The 21504-nt window shown below is 40.7% G+C and overlaps 1 protein-coding gene across 7 annotated transcripts in view; it reads left to right on the top strand.

Moving 5' to 3' along the window:
* The window catches only part of MOB3B (MOB kinase activator 3B), a 194723-nt gene extending 186829 nt beyond the window's left edge, over positions 1-7894 (top strand). For all 7 annotated transcript variants that reach the window (XM_045840336.1, XM_045840334.1, XM_045840337.1 and 4 more), the window contains one exon: positions 2820-7894. Coding sequence is in view for 1 of the 7 variants with exons in the window: in XM_045840340.1 (XP_045696296.1) it covers positions 2820-2849 (30 nt within the window). In the remaining 6 variants the exon portion in view is untranslated. The remainder of the gene's footprint in view (positions 1-2819) is intronic.
* The last annotated feature ends 13610 nt before the right edge of the window (positions 7895-21504 follow it).

The following is a 21504-nucleotide window of genomic DNA, read 5'->3' on the forward strand; positions in this document are numbered from 1 at the left end:
TCTTAGTTTCTTCTCCAGAGTTTTACAGATGGAATGAGGGAACACAAATTCCACCCCCTTCCCAAGTACCTGGCACCTCCTAGGGGCTTGACAAATGGTAGCTCATTTCTTTCCAAAAGTATTGACCCATTGCAAATAATTACAGAATTAGTTATAAAGCCAAAATTGTGTTTATCCTGTGATCTCTCCCTCACTCTCTCAAACAGACACACACACTCTGCATCCCCACCTTATTTTTCCTGCCTCTATCATCAGTTACTAAAAAGCACAAGAATCTTTGGCAGCTTAAAAAAGAGCAGATCCACTTCAAAATCATCAGCATTTATTTTCCTTCCTCACACCGAGTGCATGGGTCCTCATCTGAACAGCTGTGCATTTACCTGTCTCCCCACCTCTGCCCTCCCCATCCTGCCCAGGTCCCTCTGCTCAGTCACAGCAACTGCACATCACTGGCAGCCCCACCTCAGCCACTCTCCCCCCTACTGTGGCCCCTATACTCCAGTTCCTCTCCTCACCCCCGCCCCCCGACACTCCTTCTCTATGTTTTGGAGTTCTCAATGGGTATGTGATCAGAGAGGTTCTCTCAAGCCCCTTATCCCCAGCACAAGTGACTGCCACCAGGTGTGTGCTTCTGAAGAGATTAGGAAAGGGGATTCATGTATATTGAGTCCATGTACTTGTTAACACTTTTACTCTTTCCAGTCACTTTCCCAGGGAGCTATTGCCATTCTGTTTCAGGTGAGGAGACTGAGAGCCCATTGCTTCCTTGGTTAAACCACTTTTTATCAAACACCAATGGCCCGGAACTGAGAATACGACAGCGAATAGCAGCCACAGCGCCATCCTTCGTGGTGCTTACAGGATCTGATGTGGGATGAATTTGGGAGTCAGGAATGAAACAAATAGTGGACTGTGTGAAGAGGGGTAGAGGAGAAGGACATGCGTTGTCTTGGAGATTAGGGAAAGCACCCTAAAAAGGGAGCATTCCAGCCAAGACCTGAGAGCACAGAGAGGTCCCCTGAGGGCAGTGAAGGCAGATATGGGAGCTAAATGTGGGTGAATTCAGTTCTACTCTGCCTTATGGCCTCTCTTCCTCTGTATATTTATATTTATGTTATTTTATTGATAGCTTGCAATCTACAGCTCTTTCTCCAGGATAGATTGCAGCTTGTGAACAAGAAACTCATCTCCCAGATACCTGCTACATAGTAAAAATAATAAGCCTAAATAGATGCTAACTTTATATACATACACACACACACACACACACCATGCCTGTATTTAGTAATATTCTAGGGGCACAAAAGTGCCTAAATTCTTCCATGTATATTCTGTTACTTCTTTAACCAATATATTTTCTAAGAGTCTCTGAGCACCTGGGCACTCCCTTGTTCAGGCTCCTTTTACTCAGGTGTTTCCTATTTTATAAGCAGGGGTGGGTGACCCAGGATCAGTGCACAGGAAAGCTAGCAGCTGGCATCAGTTCTGCAGCAGGTGGATTTGGACACAGTTCATTCATCTAATAGAAATAGCATTAAAGGTGTCCTCCCAAATGCTGCATGGTACAGAGCTCATTCCAGCTTCCCAGACCATGTTTGATGAAGAAAGAGTTGCTGCTACCCTATGCCAGGCACTGTGCAGAGGGTGAGTGTACTCGGTGAAAGCATGTATAGTGGTTGAATGAGCGCTTCTTTTTTCTGACACTCAACAGCTCACAGTGGAGTAGGGCTAGCAGATATGCCCACAGTCCATGCACACACACAAAGTACATTCCAGCTCATTGCCTGCAAAGACTCCAGGTGGACGCAAGTGGAGGGAGTTGCTAATTTCATGGTGGGTTGAGCGAGAGTGTTGGCAGATCTGCCAGGTAGGTGAAAGTCCTCTTGCCTGACTGGGAAAGTGTATGGCATTTAGCCAAGGCAAGAGGGCAGGATGTGGTAGGAGCAGGCTTCAGGCAAGGGTCTTAGCCTATGCAGAGAGGCCCAGAGAAAGAGAATGGGTGGTGCATTTAGGACCCGTAAAAGCCCACAAGAGCCAGGCAGGTGGTAGGGGTGTGAAAGGCAAGGTGTTGACTGCATGTCAGACCATTGGTATAGTGTTCATTTCCATTAAGGAATGTCTTCCCTCCCGTTCTTCTTGACTTATACCATCTTTAGTGGCAACAGGTAAAGGGAAGTCACTCTCTAAGAAACACGGCATTCCAAATCCAATGATCCTGCCATACTGTATCAGGGGTGTCAAGCTCATTTTCACCGGGGGCCACATCAGCCTCACGGTTGCCTTCAAAGGGCTGAATGCAATTTTAAGACTGTAGAAATGTAACTATTCTTTAACAGTTAAGCAAGAGCTCAGTGCTGCCGCTGGGTAGAAGCAAGGTGCAGAGCTGGATTAAATAAGGTGGAGAGCCAGATTCAGCCCATGGGCGCTGTGTTTGCCACCTGTGCTCTAAGTGATACTTGGTTCCTGTTGGAGAGGCAGCTGGGAGTGGTGGGGTCTGGGGAAAACTAGAGAGCATAGTCTCCCTCTGAAGAGGACAGCCAGTTAACTCCAGCTGCCCAGAGGCTTCAGATCTTGCAATAGTTCAGAAAAAGCAAGCAACCCAGATTTTTGGCAAGTTAGCTGTGTTTTTAAACATTGATTTGATTTAAAAACAAAACAAAACAAACAGAAGACATCTGCAAGCTAAGCCTTTTTCATGGGCTATGCTTGCTAGCTCTTGTTTAAAGACTCCAGAGGTCACAAGGGTATTGGCAGAACCCTTCAACATGTCATCTCTGCTGTGAGTTTTCCCTAACCATCCTTCTCCCCCTGCTTTCCAGAAAGAGATGACGAGCAGGATGTGTCACTAAGACCCCATCTTACCCTTCGAAGAAAGAGGAAAGCTGTTTGTTCCTGAAGTTCCAGGTGGACAGGAGGGAGACCTCACGGGATGAAATGGCGTACAGACTTCCAGGAGCAGGCAAGCTGTAGACAAGGGGTGATTCCTGAGAGACGTCCCCCATCCCTTCCTGTGCTCTTAACCCTGAGTGCTGCTAGCCACGACCTGTGGGCCAGCTGTCCACAGCATGAGAGAAGGACTGCCCCTCCGCTCCTGGCTCTGGAGGAAGCTTCCTGATTGTGTGGCAGTTCTGCCTGGGACCTGTGCCCAAGCAGTGCTGGAATTCAGGTTGTGAGACCAAGATACTGTTTGTACTCTTCCACCTATCCACTGGCTGTCCACTGGCTGACTTTTCTGTATGTGTTTTCTAAGTACCAAGTGCTTTTAGATCTCTGGTTACAAAGCAAATTTTTCTACAACGAGCCTTCCTTTTGGGTCCCTGAGGACTCCCACCCCGATCATGTGTCTCAGCTGTGTGCGGGGCTGCGGAGCCTGGAGAGACCGGAGGCCCCACCGCAGCACTGGCACTGTCTTCCTAATGGGCGGTTTCATCAGGGACACCCTGAGGGGTGGCTGGTCTCTGCCCCCAACAGGGTCTACACCCTTTAACTACAGGGAAGAGACTGATTTCTAGCAAAATGCCACCACGTTGCCAGTTTACCCTGAGTGTTTTTTATAACCACTCCACTCCTTGTTTCTTCCATTCAAGATATTTTTCCTGTTTCCCAGAAGAGGAACAAAAGGAAGTTGTAAATGACTAAGGATGATCAGCAGAGGCCCTGAGCCAGATTAGTGCAGTGTTTGTTCTTAATTAGGGGGTAGGGAGTCATGGCTGTCTCTGCATAATACTAAAATTTCAGTGAAAAAGAAAAGTACAATTGCTTATTGATGCATGAAGCTCAGATTCTCCGAGCATTGACTTGGAACCTTCCTAGCTGGCCCTCTGAGCTTTTAAATGCAGTCCATGTTTTCTTCCTCTTCCTCCACACTTTCCTCTTTTCTGCTGTATTATATTATGGCATAAAATTACTTTCTGCCCCAGTGAATGTGCCACAGTTGCCAAGGTAACCGTGGAGCTGGAGCTCCTTCCTTCTTCCATCCTTCCCAAGTCTTGTGCTCCAGTAGACAGAGTAACACATTCTGTGCAACGCCCTGCCTGTTGGAACCTCCATGAGTTCTGCTTCAAGAATGTTGCCTTCTCTGATTCACCCTGAAGCTGTGGCTGCCCTGGGAGTCTGTGACTAGGCAGTGATAATACTTCCAGTGATCATTTGCATATGACAAAATCGCAATTGGTGGAGGGAAGTAGATAAGAATGTATTAGTGCATTTTAATGTAATACCGATTAAAGAATAACTAAACAACTCTGATTTTGTTTCATTTCATGTAATGTATTGAAGCCACTGGTGGCTGCCAGAGGCTAGAAAGCATGAAATCTTCTTGGTCCAAACTAAGAAAGGGCTGCCCGTCGGTATGGGGACATTCTGCCTCGACCCAACCTGGCGAGCCAACCCTTGCTTTGCATCTCGTCCAAGCTGTCTCATGGAATCCAAATCCTGCTACCTCTCTCCAAATTGTGCTCTCAACAGGCACTGCCCCATCCCCATTTTAGAGGCAAGGGAGGCAAAGATTTTTTTAGCATCATTTTTGGCAGAAAGAATATTTGACTGTCCTAAGAATCCAGAGAAAAATAAATTAGGAGCCCCCGCAATGCGCAGTAAGTACAGTACGTGGAACGCCGGAAGGAGGGACAGAGAGCGGCTGTGTGGAGCCCACGCCCTGGGAGGAGCTCGGAAGCGCTGCGCTGCGGAAAGCCTCAGGAGTCCTGCATTAAAAACTGACTGTTTTCCCGCATTTCAATCAAATAAGATGCTGGACTTGGAAGACATTTGACACTAATTCTTTCTAATGTTATTTCTGTTAACTGTTTGTGCATATAAAATTTTCATTCAACTTAAAAATCCAAACATTTTTTCAACTTCTTGAAACAGTTCCTTCCTGGTTGTATTGCTAATTGCTCTAATCAACTCCTCTAGGATAAGTTCTGGCACACTACTCTCATTTTTTAATTACAGAGTATTTTTATTCCCACAGACCTTGTTTGGCAAATCCTAAAGAAAATCATTACAGGCCGGTTTTTGGTTTTAATCTCCTTGGCCCAACTACATCATTAGTACATCTCATTGGGAGCGGAAAGTCTTCTGAGCTCCCGGCAGCCCGCAGGCACCAGCGGCTCTCTGGGTCTGAGACTGACACCTTGCTCCTTCCTCTGAACCTTGCTGGCTCCCCTTCATTTTCCATTATTGTTTCAGTTGAATTATACATGTAGCTACTATTATTTCTTTCTGAAAAATTTCAAAAAGGAGACATTTCAATGGACATCGATATACCCATCACTTACCTGCATCAATTGTTAACATTCACTTAATTGCTAGCATTTCCATATTTTGTCTGTCTCTGTAAATATACACATTCTTACTGATGGAACACTTCAAAATATGTTGCAGACATCATAAAACTTGAAAACACTTTATCAATTATCCCCAAAGTGTTTATATATTTTGTTTTAAATCCAAAATCCAATTAAGAATCATACATTGCTATTTAGTTGTCATTCTTCTGAGTTAATAGATTGGAGTTCCTGTGTGTGTGTGTGTGTGTGTGTGTGTGTGTGTGTGTGTGTAGTGTGTCCTTCATGACACTGCCTTAAAAAGTTAGGTCTGCTTTGTTTACAGACTGTCCACAGTCTGGGATTCTTTTTCTGTTTCATCCCTCATTATTAGATTCCGGATAAACATTTTTTTAGCAAGAATGTTATATATGTGACGTTGTCTCTTTTCTATTGCATTAAATCTGGAAGCATATAATGTCAAGTTGTCTCACAATGTTAAGCTTGATCAGTGGGTTCAGGTGTCAGGGGTCTGTCAGACCCACTCATTATAATGTTCTATAATTCATTATGAAACTCTGGAACTCAGCACACATACATTTTATAAATGTGCACAGCCTTATTTTTCTCAAGGAGGACCAGGATCTCCCAAGGATTGCAACCATTGCAGTTAGAAGATGTAGTAGTGACAAGGAATTCATCTCTTTCCATTTAACAGAGGTGAAGGGGAACCAAAATGTTCCCTGTGCGGGCAGTACATGAGCATGCTGGCTAATGAGAAGTTATATGGTCCAAAATCCAGAGTTGAAATGTATGTAATGTCTTTTTTTCCCACCCCCAATGACCCCCCATTCAGACCCATGTTTATTTTAGAGAGCATGTACTTTCATTGAAAAGCATGCATTTTGTGCCCAAGAGCAAAAAATTGGGGTGGTATAGATATTACAAAGGGACAAAGTTTGTACACCGATATGAAGTATATATGTGGTATGATCATTTCATGGGGGTAGAGGATGATTTTGAATTAAATGTCTAAAAATGCTTCTTAGGAGGGTAACGATGAAAAGGAACTTGGTTGGGAATACTCAGGTAGATTCAGTTTCTGCTTCCAAAAATGGTTAATTTTCTCTTCCTGGAGTGTTTTCTCATTTCTGAGGGGCAGAATGAATGAAAGCAACTTTTAGAGATTTCTTAATCCATTCCTTCTACCTTCCCAAACTATATGAGTAACATTCCAGGTGAAAAGAAAAAAAAAACAATTCTACTCTCAAAGACTGTCAGGTATAGAAATTCTACAGTGTCCTTGAGTATAATGCACTGAACACTTTATACCATCTGAAACTTCCATTCAACTTGAGCCAAACTATTAGCTTTGAGTTTCAGTTCACCTTTTTAGAATCTCACATTTTAAAAAGATCCAAAGATTAAATAGAATAAGTAAAAATATAATAAATGAGAGCTTTATTTGCATGCCTATTAAGTATTTGAAGACCAACACCAGTTGCCCTTCAGCCTTTTTTTCCTTTAACACTCTCCAATGGACAAAGTCCCCCAGAAGCCTTATTGCCCTCATACTAACATGTCTGTGGCCCCACTTGAAGCCTGCCAAAGCACTCCCTGTCACTGTGCACTAGGATGTAACCGGCAGTGAACATGGAGAAAATTATTGCACATTTTCTACAAATTATATTGTGCCTTTGCTAAATCCTGACTTGACTTTATACATTTATAAATTTTTGTTATATTTTCCCACACTAAATTCATATCTATATTATATTCAACTATTTTGATTCATCTTCTTTACCTTCCTTCCCTCCTACATTTAACATTTTTCATGAGATCACACTGTGTTGTCTGCTTTAAACACCTCTTTAATTGGCAGAATATTAAGGGACTTGGAGAGAGTTCTTCTCAGCTTGTGGGGGTGATTTATGCCAATTCATCATCCTGGTTGGTCATGGATGGAAGCACAGCAATTCCTATGGTCTCTAACTTTCCATAGCCACACCCATTAGGTATCACACAGAAGAAAAGAAAAGTCATAGGAAAAGCCTGGGCACATTGTGGAGAAATGTGTACAAAGGCAAAGTCCTAAAAGGAGTCAGGTGTGTCACTTAAACAACACTGTTGCCATTGGTTCTTGGATAATTTTGGTCCTTGATGATGTAGGTGATTCTCTCTTAGAATTAGCCAAACAAACTGTGTTTTGGAAATAATAGATTTTTGCTGCTTTAGAAAGTATATCAATTAAAAAAAAACCTTTTTATAACAGACTATTTCCCTCCTCTGGGCAGTTATTAATTCTGGGTAAGAAGATTTCAGTGAGCAAATAAGAATCTGTAACTTTTAGAGGGAAGAGTCCAGTTCTAGTCTGATAATTAAGCTGTTCTATTAGCTATTAGTGTTCTAATTCCAAAGTTTTCCAGTATCTTTTCTAATTGCATCAGAAAAAAACATGATCACCAAACTTTTAGCTCCATTTGTGATTAAATTAAGGGTTTGACTAGAAGAACATACTAATACAATTAAATCAGTTAGAAAAGCAAACTAAAACTAAAGGACATATCTGAAATCAATTCTATATGAGCTTAAGAATCCAAATGTCACAAATAAAGAACATAAAACCATCTCTTTTTCTGTGTGTGTGCTCAGTTTATTTCTTTTTTTTTAAGATTTTATTTATTTATTTTTAGAGAGGGAAGGGTGGGAGAAAGAGAGAGAAAGAGAAACATCAATGTGCGGTTGCTGGGGGTCATGGCCTGCAATCCAGGCATGTACCCTGATTGGGAATCGAACTGCGACACTTTGGTTTGCAGCCCGAGCTCAATCCTCTGAGCTACGCCAGCCAGGGCTTCAGTTTATTTCTTTATCTTGCAGTGCTCCTGGAACAGCAAAAATTGATACTACCATAACAAACTTACTTCCCACTCTGGCCAGGTGGCTCAGTTATTTGGAGTGTGGTCCCTTAAACCAAGAGGTTGCGGGTTTTATCCTCAGTCAGGGCATATACCTGGTTTGTAGGTTCAATCCTCAGTTGGGGTGCATACAGAAGGCAACTGATTGATGTTTCTCTTTCACAACAATGTCTCTCTCTCTCAAATCAATTAAGAAAAAAAGGAACTTACTTCCCATAGAAGTTAAGCTGATCATTACATCTATCCACTCTTTCACTTATCCTGAACTCTCAGCTCTGCTTCCAAGCAAACTTCATTGCCACATTGACCAAAATTACAAAGAAATGTCATTGAAAAGTGATGCTAGTGTCATCTACTATAATGATAATATATTTTATCCTACTCTTTTCTTCCTTTTGAAGTAGATTTTAGGATACATTATTTAACTGAAACTTATTATTTTAATGTGATATTCATTATCTGAGTTTCTATGATGACAAAAACCAAGCAAAAATTTCCAGTACTTAATAAGTTAATAAGTACCTGAAGAAATTCCATTCCATTCAATCTAGCTAAACTTTCACTGAGTTTTTAACTGTATTACTGCATATTCGATTAAGTTGAACATCTGCTCCAGAGGAAATCATATCATTCAGTTGAGACATGACCTCACATGTTATCAAATCAGCAAAGAGTAAGTCTAAACATTTTCAAGAAATATATAGAACATACAGGGAAAAGGTAGGAAAGAATGTTATATTTATTAACTTGGAAACAATATTATGGATAACTGTTCTCCATGACTTTGCATCCATATGTCTGTCCAAAGATGTATTTGGGATTGCTACAAATGACATGCTGACCAACTCCCACAAGAGGCAGCAGCACTTCGAACATTTATAAAATTGTGACTTGTTCATTTGTCTAAAGCCTAATTATTTCACTAAGGTTGTCTTAATCAAAAGTAAAATCATATGGAAGTACAATAGGGACCTTTGGCCCACATGAGTCTGTGGTTATGGCTGAACCTTGGGAAAGATGCTGAGGCTTTTGAACATTGGCTGGAAACAAGGAACTGTGCTGCCCATCCCACCCTATCTGTGGATGAGAAGATAGCCCCTTCTCTGCTCAGAACCCTGCAATGCTACTCTTTACACTCAGATTAAAAGCCTAAGCTCTCCCTTTATCTTCCATCCCACCCCCTGCATACCCACCCAGTCTCCACGCTGGCCTCATGCACACTATGCAGATGTTTATGGCTTTTGCATTGGCTGTTCCCCTGACTGGATGCTCTTCTCCCAGACAGCCTCATGGCTAACTCCTCCTCCTTGAAGTCTTTGCTTGAATGGCACCTTCTCAATAATGTCTCTGCTGATTGCAACCTGCCCACAAAAACTCACAGTCCCCTTTTGGCTGCTCAAATTTTCTTTTTTCCTAGCATTTACATTATATAATTTGTTTATTTATTAGGCTATTGTTTATTGTCTACCTCTTTGCACTAGAAATATAAACTCCATGACATTGAGGATCTTTGTCTATTTTGGTTATTGACATATCCCAAACATCTGGAAGACAGTGTCCCAAAGTAGGTGCTCAATAAACCTTTGATGAATAAATGAATGATTGAATAACTGACAGGTACCTAATTAATGTTTGCTGTCAGAGAGGTTAATTAAAGGTACTATATGATAATATCAATTTCATGATACACAAAAAGCATACGTTTATTGAGTGCATGCTACAGATTAAGTACACTATAAATATTTCATATGGATAATCTCATCTAATGTTCATGACCACCCTGTGAAGTTGGTTATCTATGTTATCCACATTTTATGATCAAGGTTACTTAAGTAATTTGCCCAACGTCATGGCAAGAAAGTGATGGAGCTGGATTTAAAGCCACAGGTGGGTTCAAGAGCCCACACTTTAGCTGTGGAAATCACCTTCACCTGGTAGGCATTGGGCTTTCTTTTCAATCAGGTCCCTTTTCAGTTGTGTCCCTTTTCAGTTGTTTCCCTTTCTATGGACATGGGCTCATGTGGTGTAGCAATCAGCTCTTAGTTTCTTCTCTGGATATTTGTTCATGTGTTTGCATTAGTGCTTCTATGATCATAAAGTATTTCTTTTCCAAGATGTGCATTCACAAATACAGAGTGGACCCTGGGCCAGAGATTAGTTGGGACAGCAGATCTAACAGGGGAAACCAAGGAGATCAGCACAACTAGTGCCAAGTGCTGTTGAGCGTGTGAGGGTGATGCCAGAGGCCAAGGTGGGGTTCCTGGGTAGAAAGGAGACAGGAAGACAATCTCAGTCCAGGAGGACTCACCCAGGGTGGGAGCAGGGTGTCCTGATGAGCAACAGAAAGGGTATATAAGAAATATTTAGGTTTTGTTCTTTGCTGTGAAGTGAGGGGAAAAAAAGCATGCATTTTATTCGTCCTTATAGGAAAACAAACAGACTTTTAAGAATGAATAAATAGAGTACCCAAAGTAGAAGATCTTAGCTTCGATAATAAGAGGTTTGCAGAACTATCACCATTAACTTTTTGCTAATTTTCCTTCTCAGCTAAAGAAATTAACTGGCATTAATTCTTCAGCCATAATACAAAATATGTAGGTTCATGAACAATTAGAAATATACAACTGAGAGGCTAGAGCCATGTGCAGCTGGGAACTTTATTAATGCATGTATTCTGTAAACTAAATTTAGAAATGAACAGGAGTCACATTGCCTTTTAAAAGCAGCATCTGTTCACCCACCTGACTTGTGCAGCTTCCTTTCAGGTCATCAGGAGTTATGCAGACCATAAGTGCCCTCCAGTTCCTGGTTCCATCGTGAGACCCCCTCATATGTCGGGAGGTAATGCTAGTCTATGTTTTAAGGTGGAAGAAATAAATATGCTGTGAGGAAGTGAGTGACTTTTACCCTCCCATTCCCAGTAATCTATGCAATGATTGACCTACAGAAGGTAGAAGGAGGTAGCATTTGTTTATAAAAAGGAGTAGGTAGGAGTGTTGTTGGGGTTTTAAAAAAATAGTAAACCATTAGATGCAGCAACTGTTGAACCAGGGAAGTTAAAGAAAATGTATTCAAAACACAAGTCCCATTTCACACTCCCAGGAATAAGCTTTAGCACATTCCCACCCTTAGCACAACATTGTGCCAATAACATAAGGTAGAGCTTTGAAATATTAAGTACTAGCAGAGCATTACCTGGACATTGAATTCAGCAAAACTCTGTGAGCTTATGGGTTTGAAAGAAAAGAAATAAAAAAGTACAACTCTAGAAAGTTTCTAAGAGCCACAAACTGGTTATTGGCATGTTGTCTGTCTTTTTTTTAGAAGAAAGATTGTGCTACCCTTGGGCTCATGACATTTAATTGGAATTTGCATTATATCTCCTAAGTGACTTCAAAATTGCTGGGTGACTCGGATAGAGGAATGGGGAAGAAAGGTTCTCAAGGTCCTCATCAATTGCCAAGAGGAAGGGAAGATAAATGAGGTAATTTTTAAATATCTATCCTCTGCTGCTCTCAGATTCCTGAGTTATTGTATTGGAAAAGACTAAAAGCGGAGCAGATGGGCATGCCAAGTGCTTGCAGGGAGAATACGAAGGCTTTTAAGGGGAAAAATAGCTGAGAATTTACTTACTGGGAATTTACTTTGTACCAAGCACTGTGCTTAGTATTGGGTTGGCCAAAAATTTTGTTTTTTTTCCATTAGATGGCCCTAGTAGTGCTTAGTTGTCTTTAACTTCATTAGAAACAATTTTGTTAGATTGTATTGTGACAGCTGTCATATAAGCATTCATTTAAGAAAAGATGCCAAATTTTTAAATTTTTATGTAGCCATTTTAATATAGAAGATGGAAGAAAATATGCAAAATTTTTGTATGTTATGCTTTATTATTTCAAGAAAGGTAAAAAAACAACTAAAACTCAAAAAAATTGTGCAAGTAGGGAGAAGGTGCTGTGACTGATCAAATGTGTCAAAAGTGGTTTGTGAAGTTTGTGCTGGAGATTTCCCACTGGATGATGCTCCTTGGTTGGGTAGACCAGTTGCAATTGATAGTGATCAAATCGAGACATTAATTGAGAACAACCAACATTCCACCATGCAGGAAATAGCTGACATACTGAAAATATCTAAATCAATAAAGTTACTAGTAAAAATGAAAAATTTGCCTTTTATTTTACAGAAAAAAACATCCAGACTTTTTGGCCAACCCAGTATTTGACCCATGTTCTCCCATGCCATCCTCACAACTGCTCATTGAGGTGGGTGTTGGTAACAGCGACCGTCACTGTCATCTGTTGCAAACACAGAGGCTGAGTCCCAGCTTGTAAACTGGGGGCTGTGGTGAGCTCATTCTCTGAGCCCTGCTCTCGTTTAGTGCTAGGCACTGTGCCAAGTGCTTTACTTGGTTTACCTGAATTAATCTGACCACAATTTTATGAGACAAATATCATTGTTTTTATTTCCATTTCACAGATGAAGAAATTGCAGTTTAGACACAAAAGTCTTATTCGAGGTCATGCAGATGGCTCGTGCTGGAGTTGGGATTTGAAACCAGGCAGTCTGCCTCCAGAGCCTCTGCTCTTAATGACTATGTTATGTCCCTTCAACACACACACTTTATTTATTAAAATATTATTCCTCCTTTTAGACTATTCCCCTGCTACCCTCATAACAAAACTTCTTTCACCATAAGGATCATAAAATTAGTTTCCCCTGGAAAGTCCAAAGGAACCTTGGGAAGCAATGATGAGGGAGTTACAGAAGGTGAAATGAATGTTTCCTTCACAGCATAGAGAGGGTGAGTCTGATGAAAATGCCACTGCAAACTAAGATGATCAAATCAGTGGATCAGAGGGGAGGAAACATGTAGGCTTGCTGCCCCTGTACAGGTGCTGCTGACCAGGCCACTGCCTGGGGAGGGCACACTGGCCGAGGCAGCCCAGTCTCTGCCCGTGTGAGAAGAGCGGTCACAGGTTCAGGAATGCTTGTGCTCTTTGATTCAGGGGGAGTCACACCTTCCAGTCACCCAAAAAATAATTTTGATAATAAACAGACTTAGTCTTCCAGGAAAGACTAGTGCAATGGTCTCCCCTTATCTATGGGGGATATGTTCTAAGACCCCCAGCAGTTGCCTGAAACCACAGATAGTACCAAACCCTATAGTGTATACTATGATTTCTCCTACATATAATACCTACAATAAAGTTTAATTTATAAATTAAGCACAGTAAAAGATTAATAACAACTAATAATAAAATAAAACAATGATCACAATATACCATAGTAAAGGTTATGTGAATGGCTTTGGGGCCATTATGAAGTAAAACGGGTTACTTCAACACAAGCACCACAATATGGTGGTGGTCACTCAGACAACTGAGACAGTGCTGAGTGACTAATGGGCAGGTGGTGTATGCAGTGTGGATACACTGGACAAAGAGATGATTCACATCCTCCACAGACAGTGTAAGATTTCATCATGTCACTCAGAATAGAGTACAACTTAAAGCTTATGAATTGTTTATTCTGAAATTCTCCATTTAATATTTTTGGACCATAGTAGACCACAAGTAACTGAAATTGCAGAAAGCAAAACTGTGGTGGATAAGGGAAACTACTGTATCTCCTAGTATAGACCCTTTCATGATACCAGTGAGGGGATATAGCAGCTTGCAAGTAGCTAGATGCTCATATGATTTGCTGGAATCAGGACAAGGTAAGTGTTAGTTAGGCTTTCCTGAGTGTAGCTGGAACAACCATTCTGCAGTGTTAATCTTGAGGGGCATTTCTTACATTGGAAGAAGAGAATGCATAGAATTGAGTTATAGGCATTTATAAAGTAAATGACTATTTGTTATTAGGTCATGGAGCAAAAGAACAGAAAACTGCAGAAAATTGACCTACTTGCAATTACATAAGTGAGGAGAGCCAAGAGTCAAGCAGGAGTCTGTGGTCTCTGGAGCTTCAACTGAGCAAGCACTCCCTTTGGTTACCCTGACAATAGGAAACTTTCTCATTTTTCAAAGTATATTATCATGTGGAAAAGTGCATACATGCAAAGTGAACAGTAAGTCAGTGCAGAGCGAAACTGTCAGGGAGGTATTTGGGAGGGGTTTGTGTAACAGATAAAGGATCAGACCATAAGAGAAAGAACTGCTTTTGTATTAAAGAGGTGATGTTCTCAGGACTTCTTGGGTTCTGCAGACCTGTTGTGTAGAGTGATGTGAGTGTGAAGAATACACTATACATCTGTGGTTTTATGTTGACTGATCTCTCTCTTCTGATGCTTTCACTGTGTGAAAGGAAAGCCTTGAGAAGCAGAATGGACAGGTCTAGAAGAGCCATGTCCAGGTGTCCATTTCCAGGCTCTCTCTGTCCCATGGTGGAAGAGGGACAGGATGGCATAATCCTGTCCCTCTGACCAGATCCACAGCACATTCCCCCAGGAGTCTGTGTTAGGATGGCCTTTTGCCAACACTTCAAACTTAGTGCCTAAATTACTTAGGCCTTCAGCTTGTAAGATGGATTGTTATTAGAATCAGTCATAGATTCTGGGAGCCATCCTGCCTGGTTTCATGGACTATAGCCTCATTAACAGACAAAAGAGTCCCATGACTAGTGCTGAGTGAAAAGGTCTTGGGGCCATGAGCCACTAAGGAGACAGAACCAATCGTCCTGGCAGGAGCACAGCCCCTGCCTCCCTTACCGCCCCCCCCCCCCCCCGCTTGGCCATGAAAGATGGCTGGTTAGTAAATGACAGGTAAGATCCCTCAAGGGAGGGACAACCTAAGCCAGGCACAGTCACAAAAAGAGCCATCAGGGAAGGACTTAAGGGACTATAGAGAAAGGGCAGAAAAACCCTCACTCCTCAGTTTTGTCATAGCCTGAGTCCTCATTCTATCTGTAAGCAGTCTCCTAATCTATTGGCTTCTTTGCTCCCCTTGCCTGACTCAGCCTGAAAACAATGACAGAGGCAGCTTCGGCCTTGTACTGGAACGGACAGCTCCTGGGGGCAATCTGGCCAGAGAAAGAATGTGCATTGTTTCCTTTGAGGCTTTCTCGATAGCCCTGTTGGTATGAACTAGATGTTTGTGCTCAAAGTGTAGGGAGTGAAACTCCCTACTTCATGATACACACTTCAACAACCTTCTGGCATCAGCATATCTCACTGACCCTGACCAGGGACAATCCCTGTGTTTCTTCAATTATTATCTGTAGATGATGTCAGTTTTTCATGACTGTAGCTTTTTGGACATTGATTAATGAGCTTTACATGCATAATATGTATCTGTGTGATCTGAACTCAATAAATATGCAGGGAAAGAGGTGTTTGAGGCTCTTTTTCTCTGAGAAACAAGCCAGCATTCTCTCCCCAGGCAGATCATGTCTTGGAAGACACATTTCATCCAAGACAGCCTGGAGTAGTCTGCCAGACGGAGACTCCCACACCTAGAAAATTCATTAATGAGCCCATCACAAATTTTGTAACATTTATTTTAGCACCTACTATGTGCTAGGGTCTGGGCATACAGCAATAAACAAGATATAAAGAGTCTTATAGTGTTTATATTCTAGCAAGCATAGACTTCTGGGAAGAAAAAAAAAACAGGCAAAAATTTCTTATGATTGTGATGAGTCTTCTAAGGATAAGCCCAAGGTACTATAAAAAAAAAAAAGACCTTGACCTAGCCTTGGGTCTGAAAAGGCATCCCTGGGGGAGTCGATACCTAGGCTTATACCTTCAGTTTTATCTGGACTTAGCCAGGCACATAGAAGGAAAAGAGCACTCCAAGCAAAGGAGCAACATGGCAAAAGACCCTTAGGGAGGAACAGGTGCGGTGTGTTTTGTTTAAGGGACTTAAAGAGTTTGGCTAGGACCCTAGCAAGAGAGGCAGCAGGTGGCACAGATGCAGCTGAAGAGTTAAGCAGGGGTCAGATCACACAGAAAAACGAGCCTATCTGCTTCCAATGTCAAGAATAGGTGTTCATCCTACAAGAAAGAGTTCCTTATTTTTCTTAACACCATGGGTCATGTAACTGACAAGATTCTCCCTTTTGTTTGCTATGAAGGATAGACCTAATTCTATGCCAACCTTGAACATGATCATGGGAGTTTGCAATTGCATTTTTAAGCTTATTTCTGCTTAACTGGGAACCTGCACTTACTTTTCTAACCTACCCCCCTTTGCATTTTATTTATGCTATCCAGTTATTTCCTGTACCTCTTATAAACTTTTAAAAATCCTCTCTGGGATAAGATGGGCTAAAGATCAAATGAAATAAGTCTAAATATTATGATAACTTGTTCATTCAGTCAGCTTTGGTCACTTCCCAAGCTCCCAGTTACATTTGAAAGTGACCTTCACATTCTCACTTTTCTGAGGGGCAAATCACTTAATTTCAGTGGCTATTTTGAGGCCTCTAATCTTACTTAAAAGACTAGAGTCATTGACCTTTTAGAAAATGTGGACACTGATCATCACTCCAAAGTGAATGAGAATATATAAGGCAGGGGAGAAAGGAATTAGAACAGGATGTGTGGCAAGGGTGGTTACTGAGAAGAAAGAGAAAGGAGTGTTCAGAAGTTCTGAATGTCTCTGAGTCCACTGAATCTTGAAGTATCTACATTGTTATTTCCACCTTCACCTTCCTGAAAATTTTCATCCCAAAGCCTTTTGTAAGGTCAAACCCAGGAGTCATTTGTGCCTGGGTGGGGTAAAGGGAGCCCTGGTGGCCCAGAGTAGGGTGTCAGAACTCAAGCAAGGTGCGAAGGGTGTCTGAGTAGGAGCAGGGATACTTATGGATTGTTAGAACCAAATCAAGGTTAGGAGGAAATATATATATATTAAAAAGCATGAGTTCAGCCCATGTGGGCTCAATTCCTAGTCAGAGCACATACCTAGCTAGGTTACCGGTTCAATCCCCAGTCTGGGTGTATACAGGAGTCAACGATTGATATTTCTCTCTTACATCTCTTCTTCTCTCTCCATTCCTCTCCAATCAATAAACATATCCTGGAACTGTAAAGTATGATAATGATGTCCAAGTGCATGGCTTTGGATTGTTAAATTATATTAGAAGAAAAGAGTGTTGGCATCAGGATGTCAACCTGAGAGACCAAGAAGTTGGATGCATTGCCTATGTGGCCAATGAACTTCTCTAGGAGGTGTAAGACCTGGAAATGAGAAGAATAGTGGGAAACCGGTACAGGAGTCTTCAGTGAATTAGGACAGGTATAGAGAATGACAAAAGGTGATAGTGGCAGGTGGGGTGATAAAGAGTGGTATGGCTACATGGCATAAATCTTGTAGAACAGAGAGTATTTGAGAGCAGGGAAGTCAAGGTCTTAAAGCAGCAAAAATGCCAACCCCATCTCAAGGCACCCATACATACTGGGGTACATGAAACGTGGAAGTTCTAGAAGACAGCAGTGAAGGGCCAGCTAAAAGCTGTACTTATACTGGATCTAGATGTTGCATTTATAATTTAACATTTAATAAAAGTATTCTCATAAACTTAACTTTAACATCTATTCAACATCTAATTTAGTGAATATTCATAACAGTTTTGGTCAATTATCTTATTTGTTATTTAGGTTTTTTCAAATTTTTCTTATTATAAACAATGAAGTAATGAGCACATTTTGGACTAAAATTTTATTTTTTAAAATATTTTTTATTGATTATGCTATTACCATTAACCCATTTTTATTCTCCCTTTATTTCCCTCTCCTTGTACCTCCCTCACACCATCATTTTCCCTACTTTGGTTCATGTCCATGGGTCATACATATAAGTTCTTTCGTTTCTGAATTTCCCATGCTATTCTTAACCTTCCCCAGTCTATTTTGTACCTACCATTTATGTTTCTTATTGCCTGTACCTTCCCCCAACCCTTCCCACTGATAACCCTGCATGTGATCTCTATTTCTGTGATTCTGTTCCTGTTCTAGTTGTTTTCATAGTTTGATTTTGTCTTAGTTTTTGTTTTTTTTAGGTTTGGTTGTTTATAGTTGTGAGTTTCTTGTCATTTTACTGTTTGTGTTTTTGATCTTTTTCTTAGACAAGTCCCTTTAACATTTCATATAATAAGGGCTTGGAGATGATGAACTCCTTTACCTTGATCTTATCTGGGAAGCACATTACCTACCCTTCCATTCTAAATGATAGCTTTGCTGGATAGAGTAATCTTGGTTGTAGGTCCTTGCCTTTCATGACTTGGAATACTTCTTTCCAGCCCCTTCTTGACTGCAAGGTTTCTTTTGAGAAATCAGCTGATAGTCTTATGGGCACTCCTATGTAGGTGACTATCTCCTTTACCCTTGCTTTTTTAAAGATTCTCTCCTCTTTAATCTTGGGTAACTTAATTATGATGTGTCTTGGTGTGTTCCTCCTTAGGTCCAGCTTCTTTGGGGCTCTCTGAGCTTCCCAGATTTCCTTAAAGTCTATTTCCTTTGCCAGACTGTGGAAGTTCTCCATCATTTGTTCAAATAAGTTTTCAATTTTTTGCTCTTCCTCTTCTTCTGGCACCCCTATGATTCAGACATTGGAACATTTAAAGTTGCCCTGGAGGTTTCTAAGCCTCTTATTTATTTATTTATTTATTTATTTATTTATTTATTTATTTTTGTGGAGGGGGGGAATTCTTATTTCTTGGATGTTTATTTCTTCTGCTCCAAACCATTTATTTGAGTCCTGGTTTCCTTCCCATCACTGTTGGCTCCCTATACATTTTCCTTTATTTCACTTTGCATACTTCCACTTCTTCCTCTGTTTTGCAACCATACTCAACCATTTCTGTAACCATCCTGACTACCAGTGTTTCAAACTCCGCATCTGATAAGTTGGCTATCTCTTCATTGCTTAGTTCTGCTTTTGCAGGTTTGATCTGTTCTTTCATTTGGGCCCTATTTTTTTTTCTCGGTGTGCCTGTTGTGTAGTAAGGGGCAGAGCCTTAGGAATTCACCAGGGCTGTGAAACCCATTGCTGCATTGTGGTTCTGCATGCAGGGGAGGGGTCCAAGAGGGAATAATGCTGTTTGCTTGGCTTTCGTCTGGCTTTCAGTCACTTCCTCCACTACCCACGAGCAAATTGGTCCCCTCTAGTGCTGACTCCTTGGTGGGTGGGTTTGTGTACATTCCAGGACCCTGTGTGTCTCTCCAACAAAGTCTCCTGTGAGGATGGAAGTTTCTCCCACCACCACACACCCCACAGGTTTTTACAGTTAGAGGTTTTGAGGCTTTATTTCCCTGCGCTGGAACCTTGGGTTGTACAGTCTGTCTTGCTTCTCAGTTGTTCCTCCTGGTTTATCCACATGCAAACATAGGACCACCCAGTCCACCAGCCCCTACTCGCCCAACCTGCCAGCCACTGACTCACCCATCCTGATCCCCCAGCTGCCACCTTGCCAAAGTTCTCTCCAACCTGGCTGCCCATCTCTGGCCTTCCTACCAGTCTGGATGAATGTTTCTTCTTTAACTCCTTGGTTGTCGAACTTCCATACAATCCAACTTTCTGGCAGTTCTGGTTATTTTTTGTTTTTAAAGTTGTTGTCGTCCTTCTTTTGGTTGTATGAAGAGGGAAAGTGTATCTACCTATGTGTTCATCTTAGCCATGGACTAAAACTTTTCTAGCATTCATGATTATTTCATTTAGAGAATTTCCTAGAAGTGGAATTTCCAACTTAAAGCATGGGAACATTTTTTTAGGTTCTTGATACTCATTGTTCTATATATTCATCTTCAGGTGTCCCTGCCCCAGCCCTGGAACCAACCATTCACCAAGAATTCCTAGTTCCTTTTAGTGGAGAATAATAATCACATACCAACATCTGGGAACTAGATATGTTCATTGAATTAGCATATCGCCATCATCATGTCCTCCCAGTGGACAGAGAAGTAATTATTGTATGCACGAGTGTGTATGTGTATGTAATACATGCATTTATATGCATACACACATTTACATCTGGTTACCTTTAATGTTAGGCCAACACTTGTTTACATATCTATAACTCTCTCCTTTGACAGTGAGAAACCAAGCTTCCATTATATTTAAGTATTCAAGTCCTCTCTGCTTCCCCCTATCCCTTTATGCTATTAGACTTCCTTCAAGTTCATTCTGTAATTCATCAGATATATAGAGACCAAGTTGGACATAATTTATTACATCCCAACAATGAACCTTTATTACACTGAAAAAACTTTCATGTCTTTTTAAATTTATGCTTTTTATTAAACCAATGCTTGTGTCATTTTAGTTATAAATGTTCTCTAATACTGAGAGACCATTCATCAATAATAATTTAAATTAAGAAACTTAGTTGATCCTTTAATATCATAGACAGCAATATTAGTGATGGTGTCCATTTGATTTCTTGCCTTTATTGATTATTGTAGGTGTTATTATGAGAAATATATGGATAACATTATCTATATGAATGTCCTCTTTTGACTAAATAGTAGATAACTTTCTCAATCTCTATGTGAAGTAAAAGATGGGTTTCACTGAAAAAAATTTGAAGCAAAACAAATATTTTATGTTTTATAAATAAACACCCCCAAAAAGGTAAGTTTCAAAAAAACTTTTCCTAAAGAATTGTAGTTTAAATAGCCCATGAACCAGAACTTGCAGGACATTTGGATTGATCTTGGTGTCTCTGATGAGTTTTTAACAAACAGTTTCATTTCAGTTATCTAAAAAAGCATATAATATTGCAATGCTCTGAAAACTAAAAAAGTTCATTCTCATTCTACTGTCAAAAATATTAATTTTTTTTAATTTTCTGGCACTTCTGGCTGTTTATTATTTTTAATTGGTTGTTATCCTTTTGGTTGTGTGAAGAAGTAAAGTGTTTCTACCTACCTATGCCTACATCTTGGCCAGAAGTGCCATAAAATCAAACTGCATGGAACTCCAACAACCAAGGAGTTAAAGAAACATTCACCAAGACTAGTGTGCTGAGACAAAGAAATATGGGCCAAATGAAAGCATATCAAAACTCAAAAAAAAGAGCTAAGCAACAAGGAACTAGACAACCTGTCTAATGCAGAGTTCAAAACATTGGTAATCAGGATGCTCACAGAAATGTTTGAGCTTGGTCACAAAATGAAGGAAGAAATGAAGACAACCCAAAGTTAAATAAAGCAAAATATACAGGGAACTAATAGCAAAGGGAAGGAAACCAGGTTTCAAATCAAAAGATTTGAAACAGATTTGAAACAAAAGGAAAAAATAAACATCCAAGAAATAAGAAGTCAAAAAAAAAAAATGAGAGGCTTAGGAGCCTCTGGGACAACTTTAAATATTCCAACATCTGAATCA

Source organism: Phyllostomus hastatus, unplaced genomic scaffold (assembly GCF_019186645.2).
Source record: "Phyllostomus hastatus isolate PE091 unplaced genomic scaffold, TTU_PhHast_1.1 phas_contig_34, whole genome shotgun sequence".
NCBI classification, from domain to species: domain Eukaryota; kingdom Metazoa; phylum Chordata; class Mammalia; order Chiroptera; family Phyllostomidae; genus Phyllostomus; species Phyllostomus hastatus.